Raw genomic sequence first — 18,464 nt, forward strand, 5'->3', positions numbered from 1 at the left:
TTATTGTTGGCCTTGTTACTCGTTACGCTATCAATTGTCGTCGTTTATGTTGTCATATCAACGCACTAGCGGGCCTAATTATTGGCCATTTAAACATTGTTAGCCGGTGTTCTCACTCGGTCCCGTTAGTGGGACCAACGGGCAATTTTATTGTATATAAGGGAGCAACGCTCACTTAGTAGACAGAGCAAATGGCTGTACGCTCCTCGGCTAGTGAATTTCCTTCGCTAATAAAACATTGAATGAAATCACACGCAATTTATTTCTGTATGACATAATCTAGATCGTGCCAAGTAAGGGCCTGCAAATTCCTTTACAGTAGTACTAGTAGTAGAACTAGTAGTAGTCGTACAACTGGCTATTCACTTTTAATTAATTTAAATTAAAGAACTAACTTGATTTTTTGGTACTCTCGCGTTCACATCGTTGCTAGCCATGCTGGTTCACTATTAAAAAGAGAACGAGGGAAAGTTTAATGACAGTCTCCTAGCCTCTCATTAAACCTAGCCCTTTCATTTCATAAACTTAGCACTGTCATTAAAGCCTAGGCTCATTTAATCAGAGGCTCCTAGCTTCTGATTGGCTGATAAGCGTCCGATTTGTCGGTGCAACCGGGCACTGCTGGGTTTCTCCGACACCGACTTTCAGATCGGTGCCGACACCGATCTTTCTGTTCACACCTACCGACACCGACTCATCAAATTTGTCTGTGCACGACAAAATCGGTGACAAAATCGGCCAGTGTAAACGCACCATTAGACTTCAACATACAATTGGCCTACTTTACCTCTCAAACTTTTCGACACACACTTTTCTAAAATACAAAGTGGTTTCCAGCATAAGACAACCATATTTTCTCGAAACCTTACCATTTTTATAGTTTTATATAATGCATTTGATATAAGAACACGTGTAATCAATTAATTGAAGTAGTTATCCTTGTTTTCAGGGCACTTGAATGAATTAAACTAACAACAGCGAATTCTTTTAAGATTTGCTCCACCATACGACGATTTCAACGTACTGCGCAATGCTGTACAAAGAAAATATCCGAATTGATAACTTTGTATGTTGATGTTTGATTGTATATATTCACTCCTAACCCAGATCCATACTTGCTCCTATAAGCAATGCTTGATAGACATTACATAAAAACCAAACCACTTTGAATCTCTGTTTGATAATTGCATCAGGCAAACAGTCATGTAAGTATAATTATCATTCAAAATGGTCCACTCAACAAAGAGCCATGGGATGTTGATGCTGATTACCACCATGTGGAGACAAATTCTAATCACGCAATAATGCCAGCTACGTATATTGTACAGTGATGGCTATTGTACACTAAATGCTATTGACCACACTCACAGTTTGATCAGGCTGTACATGTATGGTGATTGTCTCCTCTTGTCGTCTTGTGCTAAGCCCGGGTACCTGAGGCAGTGCGATTTGGTGTTGCGAGATTTCCATAGCCTTAGCAAGTGCAATGGCCTCTTCCAACTCTACTTCATCCTTGCAATGGCAGTTCCCTATCATAAAATAACAGCGCTACATGTACAAATTTTGGCTCATAGAAAATCTATACCAATGCATGTTAATTAAATTTCAAATAGTGTATATATTAAAACCAGGAAAATTATGGAACAGGAAAATCGTTTGAAATTTAACAGAAAACATTGTGATATCATTCTGGATCACAATAATTATTGCGAATCTTCTTTGAATATTACAACTCATTTATAAAAAACTTACCAATTTCTCCAGAGCTTCGAGGTGAAAACAAAGCCACTTCACTTTTGAAGGAGACCTCTTTCTCATAAGGAGACGCACCAGCGCTGTCACTCAACTCCTCAACAATAAGCGCGTCCACTCCAATCTTGTGGTCATCACTGCTGCTGCTTGCAGACGCTGCCACTCTTCCCTCAATACTGTAGAAAAATTAATTGCTATGATACATAGATACATATCTGAAGGAAAACTTTGAAGGAATTATTTTCTACTGATGTTCCACGAGAGGACACAACTCTTCATTAGTATGTTGACCATAGAAATTACCATAAGATGGAAAGTGTTGATTGGAGAACTTTTAATATCGCAATGAACTACCAAAGTGGCTATTGTAATAATGCTGTTTAATTGCTTCGCAGAATGAAATCATATGCCAATCATTTATGTTGTCCATGGAATGCCAACAAAAAGTGGATAAGATTAGGCCCTACTGCATGAGATTTTCCAGGCATGGCAGCAGAGCCCACTCATTCATGGTGCCTCAGCTAACCAAGACTAGAGAAGCAAGTAAGATTGGCGTGCCTCCTCAGCACCAAGTAAGATCTATGACAACTTTGGTCACTTGATCACAAGTGTCTCCTAATGCACTCCAATACAAGTTCTGTTATTACAATTTGCTCCTGCACAATTTATCATAAGTGGTAGATCATGAAGCGGTGTTTTGAGGTAGTTAATTTTACTGAAACTGTTAATAAAGATGTAATTAAAGGGCAATGAAATAAAACTGCAAATATATTTGACAGAAGTGTACTCTCAACACCCTCAAGAAAAATTTTTTATTAACAAGGATTGTGTGCGGTAAAGCATATTTTCTTACTATGTTTCTGTCAGCTTTTCAAAACTATCCTCCATGGTTAGTATAATCCTATTCAAAAAATTGTGCAGGTTATCGATGTCACCTACAATTAGTATATCCTTTAACTTACAGTTGTCAAAAAGTTATAGCAACAATTACTCCTGCAGCAATAATTTGCAGAACTCCAAGAGTAGATTTGTACTTTTTAAAATTATTCCATGTCTCCATGAAATTACCACCCAACTTGGCAGCTCATCCTTTCAATGCCATTTTATAGCTATCTTGAGAATATCGTCGACTATGCGCTACAAAAGCCCAAACTTCTAGCAAAACTCAATAAAACCATTAACTTACTTAGAAACTGATGTTTGTCGCTGAACAGGGTGAGACAACTGCACCTTGTGCTCTCTGGGCTGGGGAGTCAATGCAAGTTTTTGCTTAGTTTGCGGAGCTACGCAGGCGTAGTTAGCCTGAGGTCTAACCACGGCGGTCATAGGGGCTTGGGGTGGAGATACAGACCGAGATATGGATGGAGATGATGGAGGGCTATGAACAGGAGTGGAGTTTTTGCGAGCTTTCAAAGGAGAGTTGGGGGGAGTTAAAGCTCTGATCGCAGCAGGAATAGGTGGAGAGGCACTGTCTCGCCGATCGTCCTTCGATGGCAGTTCTTCATGCGACCGACGGGCTGATGATGACAATGCAGCCAATGCCACAGAGTCACAAGGTATAGGAGCAACATTGGCAGATGTCTTGGCCCTCGAGGGTAGTCGAGAGACAGGAAGTTGGGAGCCAGCACCTACATACGAGACAGAACAGATATAGTTATTCGATGTGTATGAATTTCGTTCCAGCTGGCTGCTAGCGCTGAAGAATGGAGCTGGCAATGCTGGAAATGGAGCTGGAAATGTTGAATTAACACAGCTATCACCTAATCAATTACCAGACAGGTGAATCACTCAGTAAGTTAGCTGTAATTAACTTGTAAATCTTTAGTTTTGGTGATGAAGGAAGAGATATTTGACAAGTTGCATTTTCTTCATATTGATCATTTCTGAAGATTCCTGAGACTAACAACATGACCACAGGCTATCACAAATAAGGTACGGCCATTTTGGTGGCTAGTTACTGTTGCTACAACAAATAATATATAAGTCAAGGAAAAGATAAAAAACACAAAAATGATGACAAGCGAGTGGAAAATATAATTTCAGAAACCAGATAGCCTCATTGCCACATCCAAACTATCAACAGAAATAAATCTTTCAGCTAAATGATTTAAGGTCTAAAACCATTAATCAAAATCTAGCTAAGATGAATTCTTGACCTAATAACTCATTTCTATAACTAAAAACCATCCCAGGGTTGTTGTTTGGCGAGACAGGACTGTTAACAAAGACTGTCAATGGCTAGCTCGTGTTTAGAATTTTAAAGGTGAATAGAGTAGAATAGATCATTGTGGCAAACCTTAAAAAATAATTAATACTAACTGTAATTTTCAATTACAGTTGAAAAAATCAAACTCTTCACACTATATTGCCGTATCTCGGCGTTCACTTCGGTGATCATCAATGATAACAATGTTCACACAATCACAAACCCATCCACGATTGCATCAGCAAATACTCCGTGACATAGTGCTATCATTTTTCTTTTTAATTTTTCGCGAAGAAACCTCTTTGTTTTCCCATGCTTGTATCAAAAACTAGTCCAGCAGCAACTATAATAAATGGAGATAAATTATGCTATGGGCGACCACAAATTACTATCGCCGAAATGGTTCACATTGTATAGGCAGCCGTCAATGCGCGGCAAAATATCAGGAAAGTTTGACAGCTTCAAACTTTCCTATGTATCCGCATTGCTTCGTCAATTCCGTCAGTTTACGGTTCACATAATCGATAATGAACATTGATAGGAAAACGCCGACATACAGCGGATGTAATGTGAACCAGCCTTTAGTGATATATCAAGTTATGTTCTTTGACTGGTCGATGATCAGAAAAGTTAGCATGTACTCGGATATCCAATCTGAGCTTTGAGCTCGTGTTTAAATATTTCTAAGGTTATTATCACGACCTCGCCTACACAACAGCTGCTAGAAAAAACTCTAGTTCACAGAAGTTAGTAGCAATCAGTCATAATTTTTACAGAATGCGGAAACAAGGCATCAACATGTTGTATGTTCAACCCTGCGCCTCTATAGATAGTGCTAAGGAAACCAACCTCTGGCAGCTCTCACAGACTGTGGTCTAGAGGGTAGGTGTCTTTTAGTTGTTGACCGTGAGGTAATGGCCCTACTCGTTGGTCTCCCGTTATCAACTTCATGTATCTCTGAAGGTCCTGCGGTGGATACAGTGACTACATCTGTTGAGACCGAAGCCACATAAGCAGCCCTTGGAGGAGAGCGGGGTGTAGAGGCCGCTACAAGAAAATGAGACTTTATGACATACAAGAGATATGACACGTCTCAGATGAAACTAAAGGCATGAGGAATCATAACTGTATGAGGATATAATTATTTCAGAGCTGGGTGCAAGTTGTGAGGAAAAACAAAGTGATTGACAACTGAGCTGTAAAATGCACAATATTTTGAAACTCCTACCACCTAAATTAGCAGTCTACTAACAGAAAGAACTTCTCTTTGAAGCATGTGAAAGAGTCTTTCAAAAATATAAGATCACCATTGCACTAATCCACTGCTGACCAGAGAAGTTTAACAGATCAAGAGTCTCTACTATAGAACTAGTTATCGTAACTTACGTAGAAAACTTATCAATTAAAGAAACCGTTAAAATGTTCTCCGTTGAGCTACGAGCGCTACTTTCGGCAAATTTCGGTTACCAGGACGTTGGGTAAGTGACTTTGATGACTACAGCTATTGGACTTCATCATCTACAACTCTGGATATATACATGTATAATGGAGCATTCTCTTAATTTCTCCCTATAGTATTAATATTTTAGTAATAAAAATATAGCAAATAAACATTATTACGCACAAATTATTACAAACTGTCAACAACAAAACTCACAAGAAGAGGTAGTTGAGTCTGCCCCAGTTGGATCGCTATGGTAACGAGATGAGGGCGATTTCGTCTTCTGCATTTTAAAGGGGTCGGTCTTGCTACGGGTATGTCTGGCACGACGGTAGCCACCAAATGGTACGGCACTCTTATGTGGCCGCTCTGGGCAGTCATTGTCTGAGGATTCATCTCCCTCATCCTCAGAACTGACAGGGCTGACAGAGAGGCTCACGGAGCCTGAGATGTTGTCTGTGCCAGTGTCCTATAATTATGGAATCACAAGTCTTAGCACCTTCATGTAACTAGTATACATGTAGCTGCAGCAGTGCGACTACCCCGGGTATGGAGAAACACATGACCATCTTGGAGCACTTGGCTTCGGAGGACCACAAGACCTTGAGGAGTGCTTGACCCTGTTATAGGATGATTAATCATAAATAATCATAATAAAGCTTTACTAAAATAAGAGCTAAGCTTATACGTTGAAAAAAAAGAATGCATCACACGGGATTCGAACTCTAACATTAGGCTTAGCAGCCAGGCACGCTATCATATAAACCACTCGACCATCGTGCTGCATTTTGGAATAACTGTACATTTATTACACCTGATGATCTCTTACAGCCCACTGACTGCCAGTGTACTAGTAAGTATTATAGCTGAGGCAGTTATAGCCATGTAAGACCATGCAAAATCATGTAAGACCATGCAAGACCATGCAAGATCATGCAAGACCATGCAGGACCATGCAAGATCATGTAAGACCATACAAGACAATGCAAGACCATGCAAGACTATGTAAGACCATGCAAGATCATGTAAGACCATGTAATACCATGTAAGACCATGCAAGATCATGTAAGACCATGTAATACCATGCAAGGTCAAGTAAATCATGTAAATGTATTAAATGACCAAATCTGCACAGAACAGTCTGAGAGGTCATTGAGAGAAAGCAATGATTTCCGCTTACTACAATATACACTCAGTTCTAAAGGTGTAGTTGAACTAGAGAGCATTCAGTAGTAAACCCTCATACATCTTCAAAGCGGCACACACAGTCTGCAGGTGCATCACAACCAAGACCATGTGATGTAACTACAGATCTCACACACTGGCTATTGATCTCAAGTGACAACTAATTTAGCAGTTTTGCTGATTCTATTCATTTCCTGCTACCTGAGTTTTTGTCTTGTTAACAGGGTAGCAAAGGCAGAGTCTTGTTAACAGGGTAGCAAAGGCTAAGTCTTGTTAACAGGGTAGCAAAGGCAGAGTCTTGTTAACAGGGTAGCAAAGGCAAAGTCTTGTTAACAGAGTAGCAAAGGCAGAGAGTCTTGTTAACAGGGCAGCAAAGGCAGAGAGTCTTGTTAACAGGGCAGCAAAGGCAGAGAGTCTTGTTAACAGGGTAGCAAAGGCAAAGTCTTGCTAACAGGGTAGCAAAGGCAAAACCTTGTTAACAGGGTAGCAAAGGCAGAGTCTTGTTAACAGGGTAGCAAAGGCAAAGCCTTATTAATAGGGTAGCAAAGGCAAAACCTTGTTAACAGGGTAGCAAAGGCAAAGCCTTATTAACAGGGTAGCAAAGGCAAAGTTAAACAAAAAAAATTTCAACTGATGCGCATCAATAAAGATGAAACAAAATTAACAATCTATTATCTGTATTCCTAATCCTTAGTTTTAACCATTACACGGAAGGCTGTACTTGCACGTACCACAGTAAAAGGTAAATCTACTGAACTTCTAAAATCTACAGAATCTAGAGAAAAGAGCTGCTCTTTGTATAAATGAATCTCGTATGATATTGCAGGCCACGCATGATGGGTTACGAGTTGTATGATGTGTATGTCAGCCACACACTAGGGGACTACATCGCACACTAGGGGAGTACACCACACACTAGGGGACTACACCACACTAAGGGACTACACCACACACTAGGGGATTACACCGCACACTAGGGGACTACACCGCACACTAGGTGACCACATCGCACACTAGGGGACTACACCACACACTAGAGGACTACACCACACACTATGGGACTACACCACACACTAGGGGACCACACCGCACACTAGGGGACTACACTGCACACTAGGGGACTACACTGCACACTAGGGGACTACACCGCACACTAGGGGACTACCCCGCACACTAGGGGACTACACCGCACACTAGGGAACTACACCGCACACTAGGGGACTACACTGCACACTAGGGGACTACACCGCACACTAGGGGACTACACTACACACTAGGGGACTACACCGCACACTAGGGGACTACACCGCACACTAGGGGACTACACCACACACTAGGAGACTACACCACACACTAGGGGACTACGTCACACACTAGAGACTACACCGCACACTAGAGGACTACACCGCACACTAGGGGACTACACCACACACTAGGGGACTACACAGGATCAGATCACTTTGCTGGCATAAATAATCAACAGATAAAATGTTGGACCAGCTGCAAAGAATCATCCAATAAAAACAGGGTTATTAGTGCACCGAGAGAGGAAGCACTCACCGAATCTGTAGACTGAGGATGCATGATTTTCTGTGAGTCAAACTCAGCACCAGGAGATAATGACTCTCCTTGAGTGTCAAAGCCCATGCTTCTATAGCTGAGCAATGTGGGGGATGCCGATACCGTTTCGTCTGTTACTTCATGGAGCCTGGGACTAAGGCCATCCACGACATCACAAGAGTCCGAACGGCCTACAGCACCAAGTTCTGTGAAATATAAAAGTCAGGCCTCTGATAACAGCCACGTTTGAACAAAGAACAGACCACAAAAGTTGCCATTTCGCTGTTTGTGCAAGAAATTATTTTCACAAGAATTTATATGAGAGTTTTATTGAGAATCTTATGAACTTAATTAAATTGAATGACATATTTTTACAGTAGCAAAATCAACTCATTTTCAGAAGTAGGTTTTCAATTAAGTCGATTATAATGACAGCTATAATGATGATTATAATGTTTCTCTTAAGACCATCCTTACCAGTCAAAAGAGCAATGCACATCTGCTATAAATAAGATGGTATGGTGCAATAGAAGCTTTTAAGGCTAAATAAACCATTTAACAAAACTAAAGCCTAAAATGTATAATAACTGGATAAGGCGTTTTTACAAATTACTACTTGACACTCCTGAACAGCAAAAGTTGCCATACTAAAACCTACGTACAAACATGCATATTCACACCTCTGAAAGGGTCAGTACCACAAAACAGATAGTGTGGTCTAATGTACTAAAATTGGTATTAATGCTTGTATACTGACACTCCTGAAAGCACCCACCTTCTTCGTTGTCAGTGTCACCTCGGATGTTTATACGAGGTTTCTTGCCTGAGACCACCCGACCTCTCAAAAGCTTTGTAGGCGATCGCCGATTCATATCGAGTCCATCTACTTCATCAAATTCAGGGCACTCAGTCAAAGTGACATCAGCATCCTCTATCATGTCTTCAACTTGTTCATCACTACACAACTCCCTCTCCTCCTGGTCTGAATCGGTGAACTGAGCATCGGCGGCATGGCTGCATGGAGAACCAACCAACACATGGTCTGAGACAACTAAGTCGGCTTCCACACTTTCTGTACTACTAGATTCCTGTCGACTGAGTCTAATGGCAGGTATACCTGATGACTCCACGTAAGACCGTCCTTTGGAGTTGTCAGTCCCTTTATTGATATATACTGCTTCGGTATAGCTGTCGGAACGCCGAAGGAGAAGTCCTTTGTGCCGAGGAAGTTTGGAAGCAGTAGAGTCAGTAGCAGTAGAGTGAGATTTTACTAAACGTTCTTTGGGTAGGGGGGCTTGATAGAGGGACCCGAATACGAGGGGGCGTCTGTGCTTGCCTCTTTTAGGATCCTACAATATAATTCTATCAAGAAATTAAACAAGAAATTATCTGGAGAAGAGAGAGTTGTGCATGCAACTTAAGGTTAGATCATGCAATGTCGTGTATTGCCTACACATTGCATTTCTGATGACACTATGGAGATGACACACCTAGTTGATGGAATTGTGACACTTTACAAGCAAACAGAATGTCTTTGGAACAGTTTTGCTTTCATGAGATATTCCCATCAAGGTTATTCAACTGACAAAAGATAGACTTATGAACTGTGCACGGTACAGATGTTCATGTGGATATTTTCACTATGTATAAGGAAAACATAGTGACGTTTCCTCGTTTGATGGGTAAATTTGCAAAAGGGAATCCAGTTAAAGAATGTGTTGACAGTATTTTTTCTTCTCAGTGGCACATATGATGGGTGAGCAGATGATTGGCTCATGGGTTCATTGCTGACCAACTACCTAGCACACACCTGTCGAGAAGGTGAACCAGCCCGAGGCTCTGATATGTCGGGCACACTCTCCATGGCTGTCCTACTATTGGTCTCTTGAATAGCTGCTTGCTGAGCAAAGTGAGAGTTCTCTATGATAAGCCTCTCTAGCCTGCCTCTCAGATTCGGTTCTAGCTCTGACAGCAGGCCTTTGATCTTGCTATTCATCCCAGGCATCACAGTCAGAAGTCTGCGAAAAAACAGAACGATGAGTATAATAGGTGACCTTTTTACGCAAGTGTATTTTGGAGGCTGGTCAACTACCCAAATACTCCAACATATTCCACTAGTCAAACCAGACCACTCCAACATACCCTACTAGTCAAACCAGACCACTCCAGCATATTCCACTAGTCAAACCAGACAACCCCAACATATCCCACTAGTCAAACCTCTACCACGTCAGCATAGGAATTTTCAAACAATTGGCATAGAACTTGAGCAACTCTTTAACCAGAGCTGAGACAATTTTCAAAATTTAAAGTTTTTCAAAACTGCGGTTTCGTTAAAGGTTGACTTGCAACAAAATTCACATTACCGTTATTTGATATGAAAAGATTCACCATGTCTTACTCTGTTGTGTTGTAGGTGCAAAATATGTGGAAAGGTGATTACAAGCTCTTAAAAGCTCAAAAACGAACAGTTAATCGCAGCCACACGAGACCGCCGTAGTTTGGATTCCCTTTCCAAAATGACTCAAATGTGATGTAGTTGTGAGAGATGGTTTCTGTTTACACTTTCTTGCAACCTTATTCGTCGAAATATTTTCACAAATATACTTCACGCATTCAATAAAACTATGTCTATTGTTCTTACGCGTCTATTTTATCGTCATTGTAATGCTGTCACTTTTAGCAGTGATATCTTATAACTTACCCTAAAAATCCGTTTAATTTTTTAGCCTTAGCTTGAAGGAGTACATATCATTGTCTGATAATCATGACGAGCCTGTTGGTCACTTGTGATAATCGAAAAGTGCTGCAGAAATTATTTGCGAAGTATTGGTTCACATGATCAGATTACGACTTGCCAATTAGACCAGGCCGAAACAAAACTGTAAAGTAGCGAGCATCTATATTTGATACGGGGTCTTCGGTAAACCCGAAATGTTTGTCATAAACTAGTACTACGATAAGTTTTATATTGAGCTTTGTATTGGCCTTTCAATTCACGTGAGAACATACGTGACAAGACGATAACCAAATTTCGTGGCTACGTCATCGAAATAAAGAGATTCCAATCTACGGCCGCTTTTTGTTTTTGAGCTTTTAAGAGCTTGTAATCACATTTTCACATATTTGGTACTTACAACACAACAGAGTAAGACATGGTGAATCTTTTGATACCAAATAACTGTAATGTGAATTTTGTTGCAAGTCAACCTTTAAGAAAAATAAACAGGATGATGATAATGAAAAAGAAAACGAAGGCATCCGGTTTTGAGCAGTGGAACAAATTAAACAAATTACCATGAATTATTTTAAGAATATTAGTTTAACATAGAATTTGTTTAATTTAGGAAACAGATCTTCGAATAAATTGACTTCAAATGTAAAGGTTTGTCTGTAGTTGTCTTCCCTTACCTCTCCTATTATGGCATATGGTTAAACATGAGCATATGAAGTTTATTCTTCCAGCATTTGAACCATATAGCAAAACCATTATATATTAGAGCAAATATTTCATTTCGAATTATCATGACCGACCCGTCCACTTTTACTAGCATTAGGCTTTCCTTTCTTCACATCAGTTACACTTATTTCCTACTAATAACTGTTACATAGCTTCACATCAGTTACACTTATTTCCTACTAATAACTGCTACATAGCTTCACATCAGTTCCACTTATTTCCTACTGATAACTGCTACATAGCTTCACATCAGTTACACTTATTTCCTACCGATAACTGCTACATAGCTTTAATAACTTTTAATGAATTGATCAAAAAATGTTTGCTCTTGTTAATTTAACACTGATTAGTTTCATTTTTGAGAATTTTTGAGAATTTTTCATTTTTGAGAAAACTTGAACATCATAAGTCGGAAGTTACTTTGTAATATATCTACTCAAAATTTACGCCGTATATCAAACGATTGGTATAAGAGGTGATCGTAAATCGTGGTTTGCCTGTATAGTGACTCTCACCAGCCATACTCTAAAGAAAATCCTTTTGTAACATATAGATATGAGCTTCGGTATAATCCGTAAAGGGTTACCAAAATGATAATGCCGCCTTCAACAGAAGCTTTCCCAGGATAAGCTAAAAACACAAGATATGTGAGTCTATAAAATACTCGACACGATCTACATATGTACAGACAGGGTAATAAAAATGGAAAGCTCACTCACTTTGTGCAATGTGTAACAACCTTTTTAGCGCATCTAACAGTCTTGGTCTTGTTGCCCGGCCGAGTCAGTGCCATCACTGCAAATTCTAGCATAGGGAAGAGGAGTTTTTGTGACAATTCACCAAACGCGAGCTCTCCAACGTTGGAGACAGAGAACTTGTTGTAGTGTTCCTCAAGGAGTTGATTCATGACAAGCAGACGCCCATTAAGCCACTGAATGGTGGAGCTATCAACTTGCTCGCTGCAAATGCAGCACTCCAGCACATACATGCAACCGCCGAGTCCAGTTTGAGCTAGAAAAACAAAAGAGGTATAAACATACTTGATTTCTTAAAATTATCGAGTTTGATAGAAACGAAGTTATCAATTGAATCATGATGGTAAGCTTTGCCGACTTTGAAAATAATGCAATAGCAATATAATAGAATGAATAATAAAACATAATGCAATACAGTACATAATATAGTCCACTTTCAATGACATAATATTTTACTACTAGCAAAATCAATAGTCAGCTATAGCAATAATAGAAACAATTCACATTTGTTATTGACCCGCAGTATTGTATATACGCATGCATGCCAAATTATTAAGTTCTTCCTTGAGAACACCACTCCAAGGTATGATAAGTTGTCTGTTTCGATAACAGTTTTTGCAAAGCGCATAGACTTCCCGCTGTCCCAAATCCTCCAAATCAAATGAAGTGACAATATCTCACAACAGAGCATCATAAACTAATAAGGATATATGTTATCATTAAATATGACATAATACACCCTTTCATGCCCTCACCTTCTATATTTAATTCTCTTCCAATAGCTAGCTCTCCTTCCTGATCTTTGGCAAATTCACAAAGTGTTGACATGGATAGCTGATTTGTTTTCCTGTAAGTAGTACTACAGCTGACATATGATGTAATAAAAGTGTCGACCTTTCTTATTGCTACCGATTCCCTTCATCATCAGCATTAGCTAGGCACTTAGGTATGTCAATTTCTAAAACAATAGGTCTGCAGTAAGGGCCTCAGTAAAAAGTGATCTTCACTGCAAGCCCTCCTAGGTCCATACAAATCAACTGCTTCACTCAATACGAGTTTAGTATTACGGTGAGGATCAGACAACAGCATCAGATAGACCCGGTCTGAACTAAACCAATAACCAATACTATACTGCAGCTGAAGTCATCTACCATATGGATCTTTTGAGCGCGGTCCAGCAGCGCAGCTCAGTATACCAAACAGAAGGAAGTTTCTGGTACACGTCTGCCATCCGGCTCATACCAACATGATTGAACCATGAGTCGCTCGTTCCAAATGAGAGAGAAAGGTGGTGCCCACCTTAACCCTTTAGGTGATCAGAAAGTTTTCCGTAACCACAATGTAAAGCTCGACTTCTGGGCACCAGAACTACTAAACCTAGTAAATAATTGCTATAGGATATTAAACAGTCGTCCAACATTTCCAGAATAGAAAAGCTCGTATATGAATAATGAGGGACACTAGCGGTGAGAGCTTCTTCTAATTACAGTCAGTAACAACAGGTCAATCGGTGATAAATACCACTGCTGCCACGTAACTAGCGGCCTTGTTACCTAAAAAGAGATTTGAAGAAGGTCAAGGCTAACTAGTAAATGTTCTAGATGTAAACCAACCTGTTCCCATCAGCACATTTAAGAATAATGCTTTGTATCACAGGCTTCATGTATAGCCTCAGCTTGCTCACACCCGGCAGAGAGCAATAACATAGCATTGTCCTCAACGCCCGCTGCAATTAAAAATGTAATCTATAGTCTGTGAGTTTAAGTTATTGACTACGTCTAAACGCATGCAGTGGCAACAGGACCTTACACTAGCACACTTTTAGCTACACCCGAGCATCACACATGTTAAAATAGATGAATAAAAACTTAGCTCGTCATGAGACTCCTGTGCCAGCGCCTACAGCGCTTATCCACTAATTAAACCATCTTATCCTTACATGTTAGTATAAGATACATGGCTATGGTACCGAATTTACTATCTCATCCATACATGATAATATAAGATAAATGGCTAGTGTCCCGAATACCAGCTTGAAAAGAAGCAGTGAAGTTATGTTGAACTAACGCCAGTTTTAGTCGTAACACTCGCATGACTAGAAACTACATAATATGGCAGCAGAGTCGGCGTGTACCACAGTCAGGGTGTACCAGTGATGCTTACCAATGATGCCACATAGACCTTATAGACTGGGTCAGCCATCATCATCGCCAAGATTTGACATCCTGTCTCCAGCACGTACTCGATACGTGATTGGTTAGTAGAGCTACCGTCACTAGCTGATTGGCTAGCCGGAAGAGAAGTTAGGTCTTCCTCAGAAGGATTTGACAGCAGCATGATCGTCTCTCTACTCAAGTGACGAAGTGCCGTCTCTCTCATTACCCATTCGTTCTTCATGAATAGACATCCAATCAGGTCTTCTCCAAACATCTAAACCATGACAGAAGTCCCGCTTTAGCAAGATGACGGCACTAGCGATATGTTTAATAACAGATAGCATGAATTTATTAGCGGCCAAATAAAGTCATATACAGCACTAGCAGTAAGTTGGCAGGTGCTGGGAGAGTTCTTTCATTTACAATCAGATAGTCGGCAGCACACCTGTACATTTTCAATGCATATTGCTACACTGCTGTCAGGAGAACAATCCATTAATACATTCATTGAGGGAACTTGTCTTTAACACATGTGAAGGTACATTCTTGAGTTTCTAGCCAGATGGGTGTTCAAGAGGCTGGTTTTCAGCAACCAGACGGAATTTTAAAACTAAATATTTTTGGCGGCAAGGCGGAAGGAACGAAGCATATGCATGTGAAGTTTAGACACAACTGGACAAAACATGTGGAAAGGCACAGCATTTATTCAGACTAACAGACAGACAATGATAAAGTAGTATTTATTAATATAGATACCAAAAGTGGACAGCATTTTTACAAACATATGGTTGTAGATTATCAAGTCCCAAGATTATTCCATTATACAAGCTTATATACAACGGATTGGCCATGGCGAACTACATCGACTGCAAACCTGTTGCTCGAGTCATTTCAATTGAAAATCGGCGAACCTAGAAAAACAGTCGATTATTGAATTCCTACATACAATGAGTTCAGTTACAATGAACCCCGACTATAGCAAAACCGTTGAATATGTCTAGTGTCTTACGCTAACCATAAAGTATGTATCGCAAAAGCATTACACATGCATGCAAACTTTTAAGCCTGGTTTCCATATACCCGCAAACACTGGGGGCAGGATGGCAGGGCTATCTGCAATGAAATGAGAACCTACGCGCCAAGTACTGCTAGTAGTTGCTGGTGGTCAACGCAAGAGTTCAGGCTGTTAACCTTCGCAAGGAGCCACAGGCAAAACCTTCCCGAAATGCACTGTACAGGTGAAGGTCAGCACTTTTGAAACAGCCCGGCGAGTGGCCATTTTTATGGGATAATTAGCGACGCAGCTTTATGTAAACATAAGCCTCCGAGCCTAGCGCCGCAGTTGTTTTGCTGTGCGAGATTACCGCCGGGGTCTCGCAGACAATATGGAAACCAGGCTTTAGCCACATCAATTTTATGAAAGTTTGAACGTAAAAAACTGAGGAAACGGTGCGCCGTCTCTGCGAACCAATATGACATAGCACCCGTGTCAGCATGACTTAATCTAGAGCCCTAGGCTACAGCAAGGTCAAAAGGTTCGTAGGCTTGATGATGGAGTTGTGGAGAAAAATATTTTCCGCAGCGGTTAGGCAATGACTGAATAAAGAGCAGCCAAAAACGCCCTACATTCCAGTTCATACTGTCTGTCACACCTTCTCCAACTCACCTCAACCCATGTAGTGCTCTGGGCAGTCAATTCCTCTGGTATAGGCTGACCACGAGGCAGCAGAGTAGTTGGCTCGATGTCCACAAAGCCACTAACTGGTGAAGTACCGAGACTATTGGGGCTGGCAGTAAATCCACTGGTAGCGATGTTAGTGTCAGCGGAGACATCAGTGGATACTTCATTGAAGCTACAATAACGTGGAACTGCCCGTGCACATGCCTGCTGCTTTAGGTAGCATTTATATTCAGGTAATTATAGGTCAGTTGCTGCTGGGCTTGAATTAGTAGTGAGGAAGTATGGCATCAGAGCATCGCTCTAATACCATACTTTTTTAATTGAGCATAATCTAATGTAATACTTTTAAATGTACAAACATGATAACAATAATAACAACAATAATAACAACAATAAAACAAGATAACAAAGTATGGGTGACAGAGTGTTAGAATTATCATATTTTGAATTCCAGAATCCCCTTGATACAATCATAAAAAAATTTTTGATTGCATATTATCGAATGCGCAGAACATCGAGGAACATCTTGTGCATCTTCAACAGTTACACAAAACCAAAAATCTTGTTCTTCTGTCTTGATAATACTGAGACAAGAAATAGACAGCACATGTGTATATAAAGACGTGAACTGTATGTCTTCATCAGTCTCACACAAACCTGATAGTGTTACTGTTTGGCCAGACAGATCTACAGAGGGGGCAGGTTAATGTCTCTGCCTGCTTTTTGACAAGTTGATACCCTGCAAAGGATGCAAGACTCAGTCAGGCCTGGCAGCATACATACACCAGAACCTTCAGTTCACCATAGCTGATGTTTGTGTCTAATACAAATAAAGCACCTTTAGACACACTATGAGAGTTACGCTTGTCACTCTTCAATACTTCAATCCATGAACAATATAATCATCTCACTTTATCTCCTCTAACAAGTCTGAGTTGAAACGCTGTCAGTCAGGTTGAAATAAGAGAACTATTTACAACTGAAGTGATGATGAACGTCATTACATACTGAATAGTGGAGCAGTGGCACCTTAAAAGCTTGACGCAAGGGTTTGGCTTACGGCGATCGAGGACACAAAGAAGAGCAATGATATAATCGGCAGCAAAATGAGCTTTTGGACAATTTGCTGACTATTTAGTGATTATATAACCATTTGCTGATCGAAATATCTGTAAATTATTACTACTTACATGTCTAACATTAAAACGAAAGCATTACATACTGTTTAAAAGACAAAATTCAAAAACTTAAAGCTCGACTACAGTTGGAGGTTAGAAAAACTGTTACATCATATAGGATTTGAACTCACAGCTTTCGACATGATAGACCAACACTCTAACAACTGCACCAATCAACCAACTTACATTTTCTTATAATTGTACAGATAGTTATTCTTCGCTTCATCAGCACACATGATGATCTCTCACACACCTGACGACTTCTTACAGTGCGCTAGACTAGACGCCAGGGTGCTAGTTATATATAAACTATTAGTAGAAAGAGGTTTTATTCCTATTTTACCTTAGAGGCCGGTGAACAGAAGTAACTTTGTAAAGTTTGGAACGGATACAGAACAGAAACACAAACTTGAGTTCAAACTAACTTAATCTATATATTCCACATTATGTTTAATTGTGTTGTTTTTAATTTCTATCAGCTCTTTCACTTCAACTGAGAAAACCGAAAATTCTGAGAAATTTTGGACGTCGTATCTTAGAAATTACTGAGTTTGCTCATATTTTACATGGACAAATTCTTATGCAGAGATGATTGTAAGTTGAGGGTTGACTGTAGCCCACACTATAAATCTTTAAAAGAACCTGAACTCATAAATGCACTGAACCAGCATAACACAGCATGTGTGTAATAGAAATCATTCATTTACAAAAGCAGTAAAACCTTTAACAGCCAGATGGAAGCTATATAAAACATCCATCTGTATAAATGGTGATTATTCATAAAAGATGTCCAATGAAAACATGTGGCAGATAGAAAGAAAAGTCACCAGTGATCAGCAAAAGCGCAGAACACGTCAAGTAGATCTTAACATACTTACATATGGCCATACAGTCATTATGGAGCTTGTTATGGCAACTCTCACAATGTACGAGATGCTGAGAGGTCTGCGAAAGGTCGAGTAGACAAATCGGACATGTTGGCTCCACCATCTTTAGTTCTGTAGTGCTGTAAGAGTTGTTAATGACGATCAATGCTTCTAGTTGAATCATGCCTTAGCTAATCCTTTATCACACTGAATCAGAGCGCATG

The 18,464-nt window shown here is 40.1% G+C and overlaps 1 protein-coding gene across 2 annotated transcripts in view; it reads right to left on the reverse strand.

Moving 5' to 3' along the window:
- Positions 1-18,464, reverse strand: part of LOC137393032 (mitogen-activated protein kinase kinase kinase 1-like) — a 30,886-nt gene that overhangs the window by 3,855 nt on the left and 8,567 nt on the right. The window contains exons 7-21 of one of the 2 annotated variants that reach the window (XM_068079425.1): positions 18,253-18,380; positions 16,854-16,935; positions 16,182-16,368; positions 14,523-14,789; positions 13,973-14,085; positions 13,115-13,206; positions 12,324-12,615; positions 9,955-10,162; positions 8,920-9,493; positions 8,145-8,335; positions 5,616-5,868; positions 4,808-5,005; positions 2,939-3,380; positions 1,753-1,928; positions 1,369-1,529 (exon numbers count right to left, since the gene is read on the reverse strand). In XM_068079425.1, the coding sequence (XP_067935526.1) occupies positions 1,369-1,529; positions 1,753-1,928; positions 2,939-3,380; positions 4,808-5,005; positions 5,616-5,868; positions 8,145-8,335; positions 8,920-9,493; positions 9,955-10,162; positions 12,324-12,615; positions 13,115-13,206; positions 13,973-14,085; positions 14,523-14,789; positions 16,182-16,368; positions 16,854-16,935; positions 18,253-18,380 (3,364 nt within the window). Of the gene's footprint in view, positions 1-1,368; positions 1,530-1,752; positions 1,929-2,938; positions 3,381-4,807; positions 5,006-5,615; positions 5,869-8,144; positions 8,351-8,919; positions 9,494-9,954; positions 10,163-12,323; positions 12,616-13,114; positions 13,207-13,972; positions 14,086-14,522; positions 14,790-16,181; positions 16,369-16,853; positions 16,936-18,252; positions 18,381-18,464 lie in introns of both variants that reach the window. The other variant, XM_068079417.1, reaches the window with a different exon arrangement.

The sequence above is a fragment of the Watersipora subatra genome, chromosome 1, assembly GCF_963576615.1.
Source record: "Watersipora subatra chromosome 1, tzWatSuba1.1, whole genome shotgun sequence".
NCBI classification, from domain to species: Eukaryota; Metazoa; Bryozoa; class Gymnolaemata; order Cheilostomatida; family Watersiporidae; genus Watersipora; species Watersipora subatra.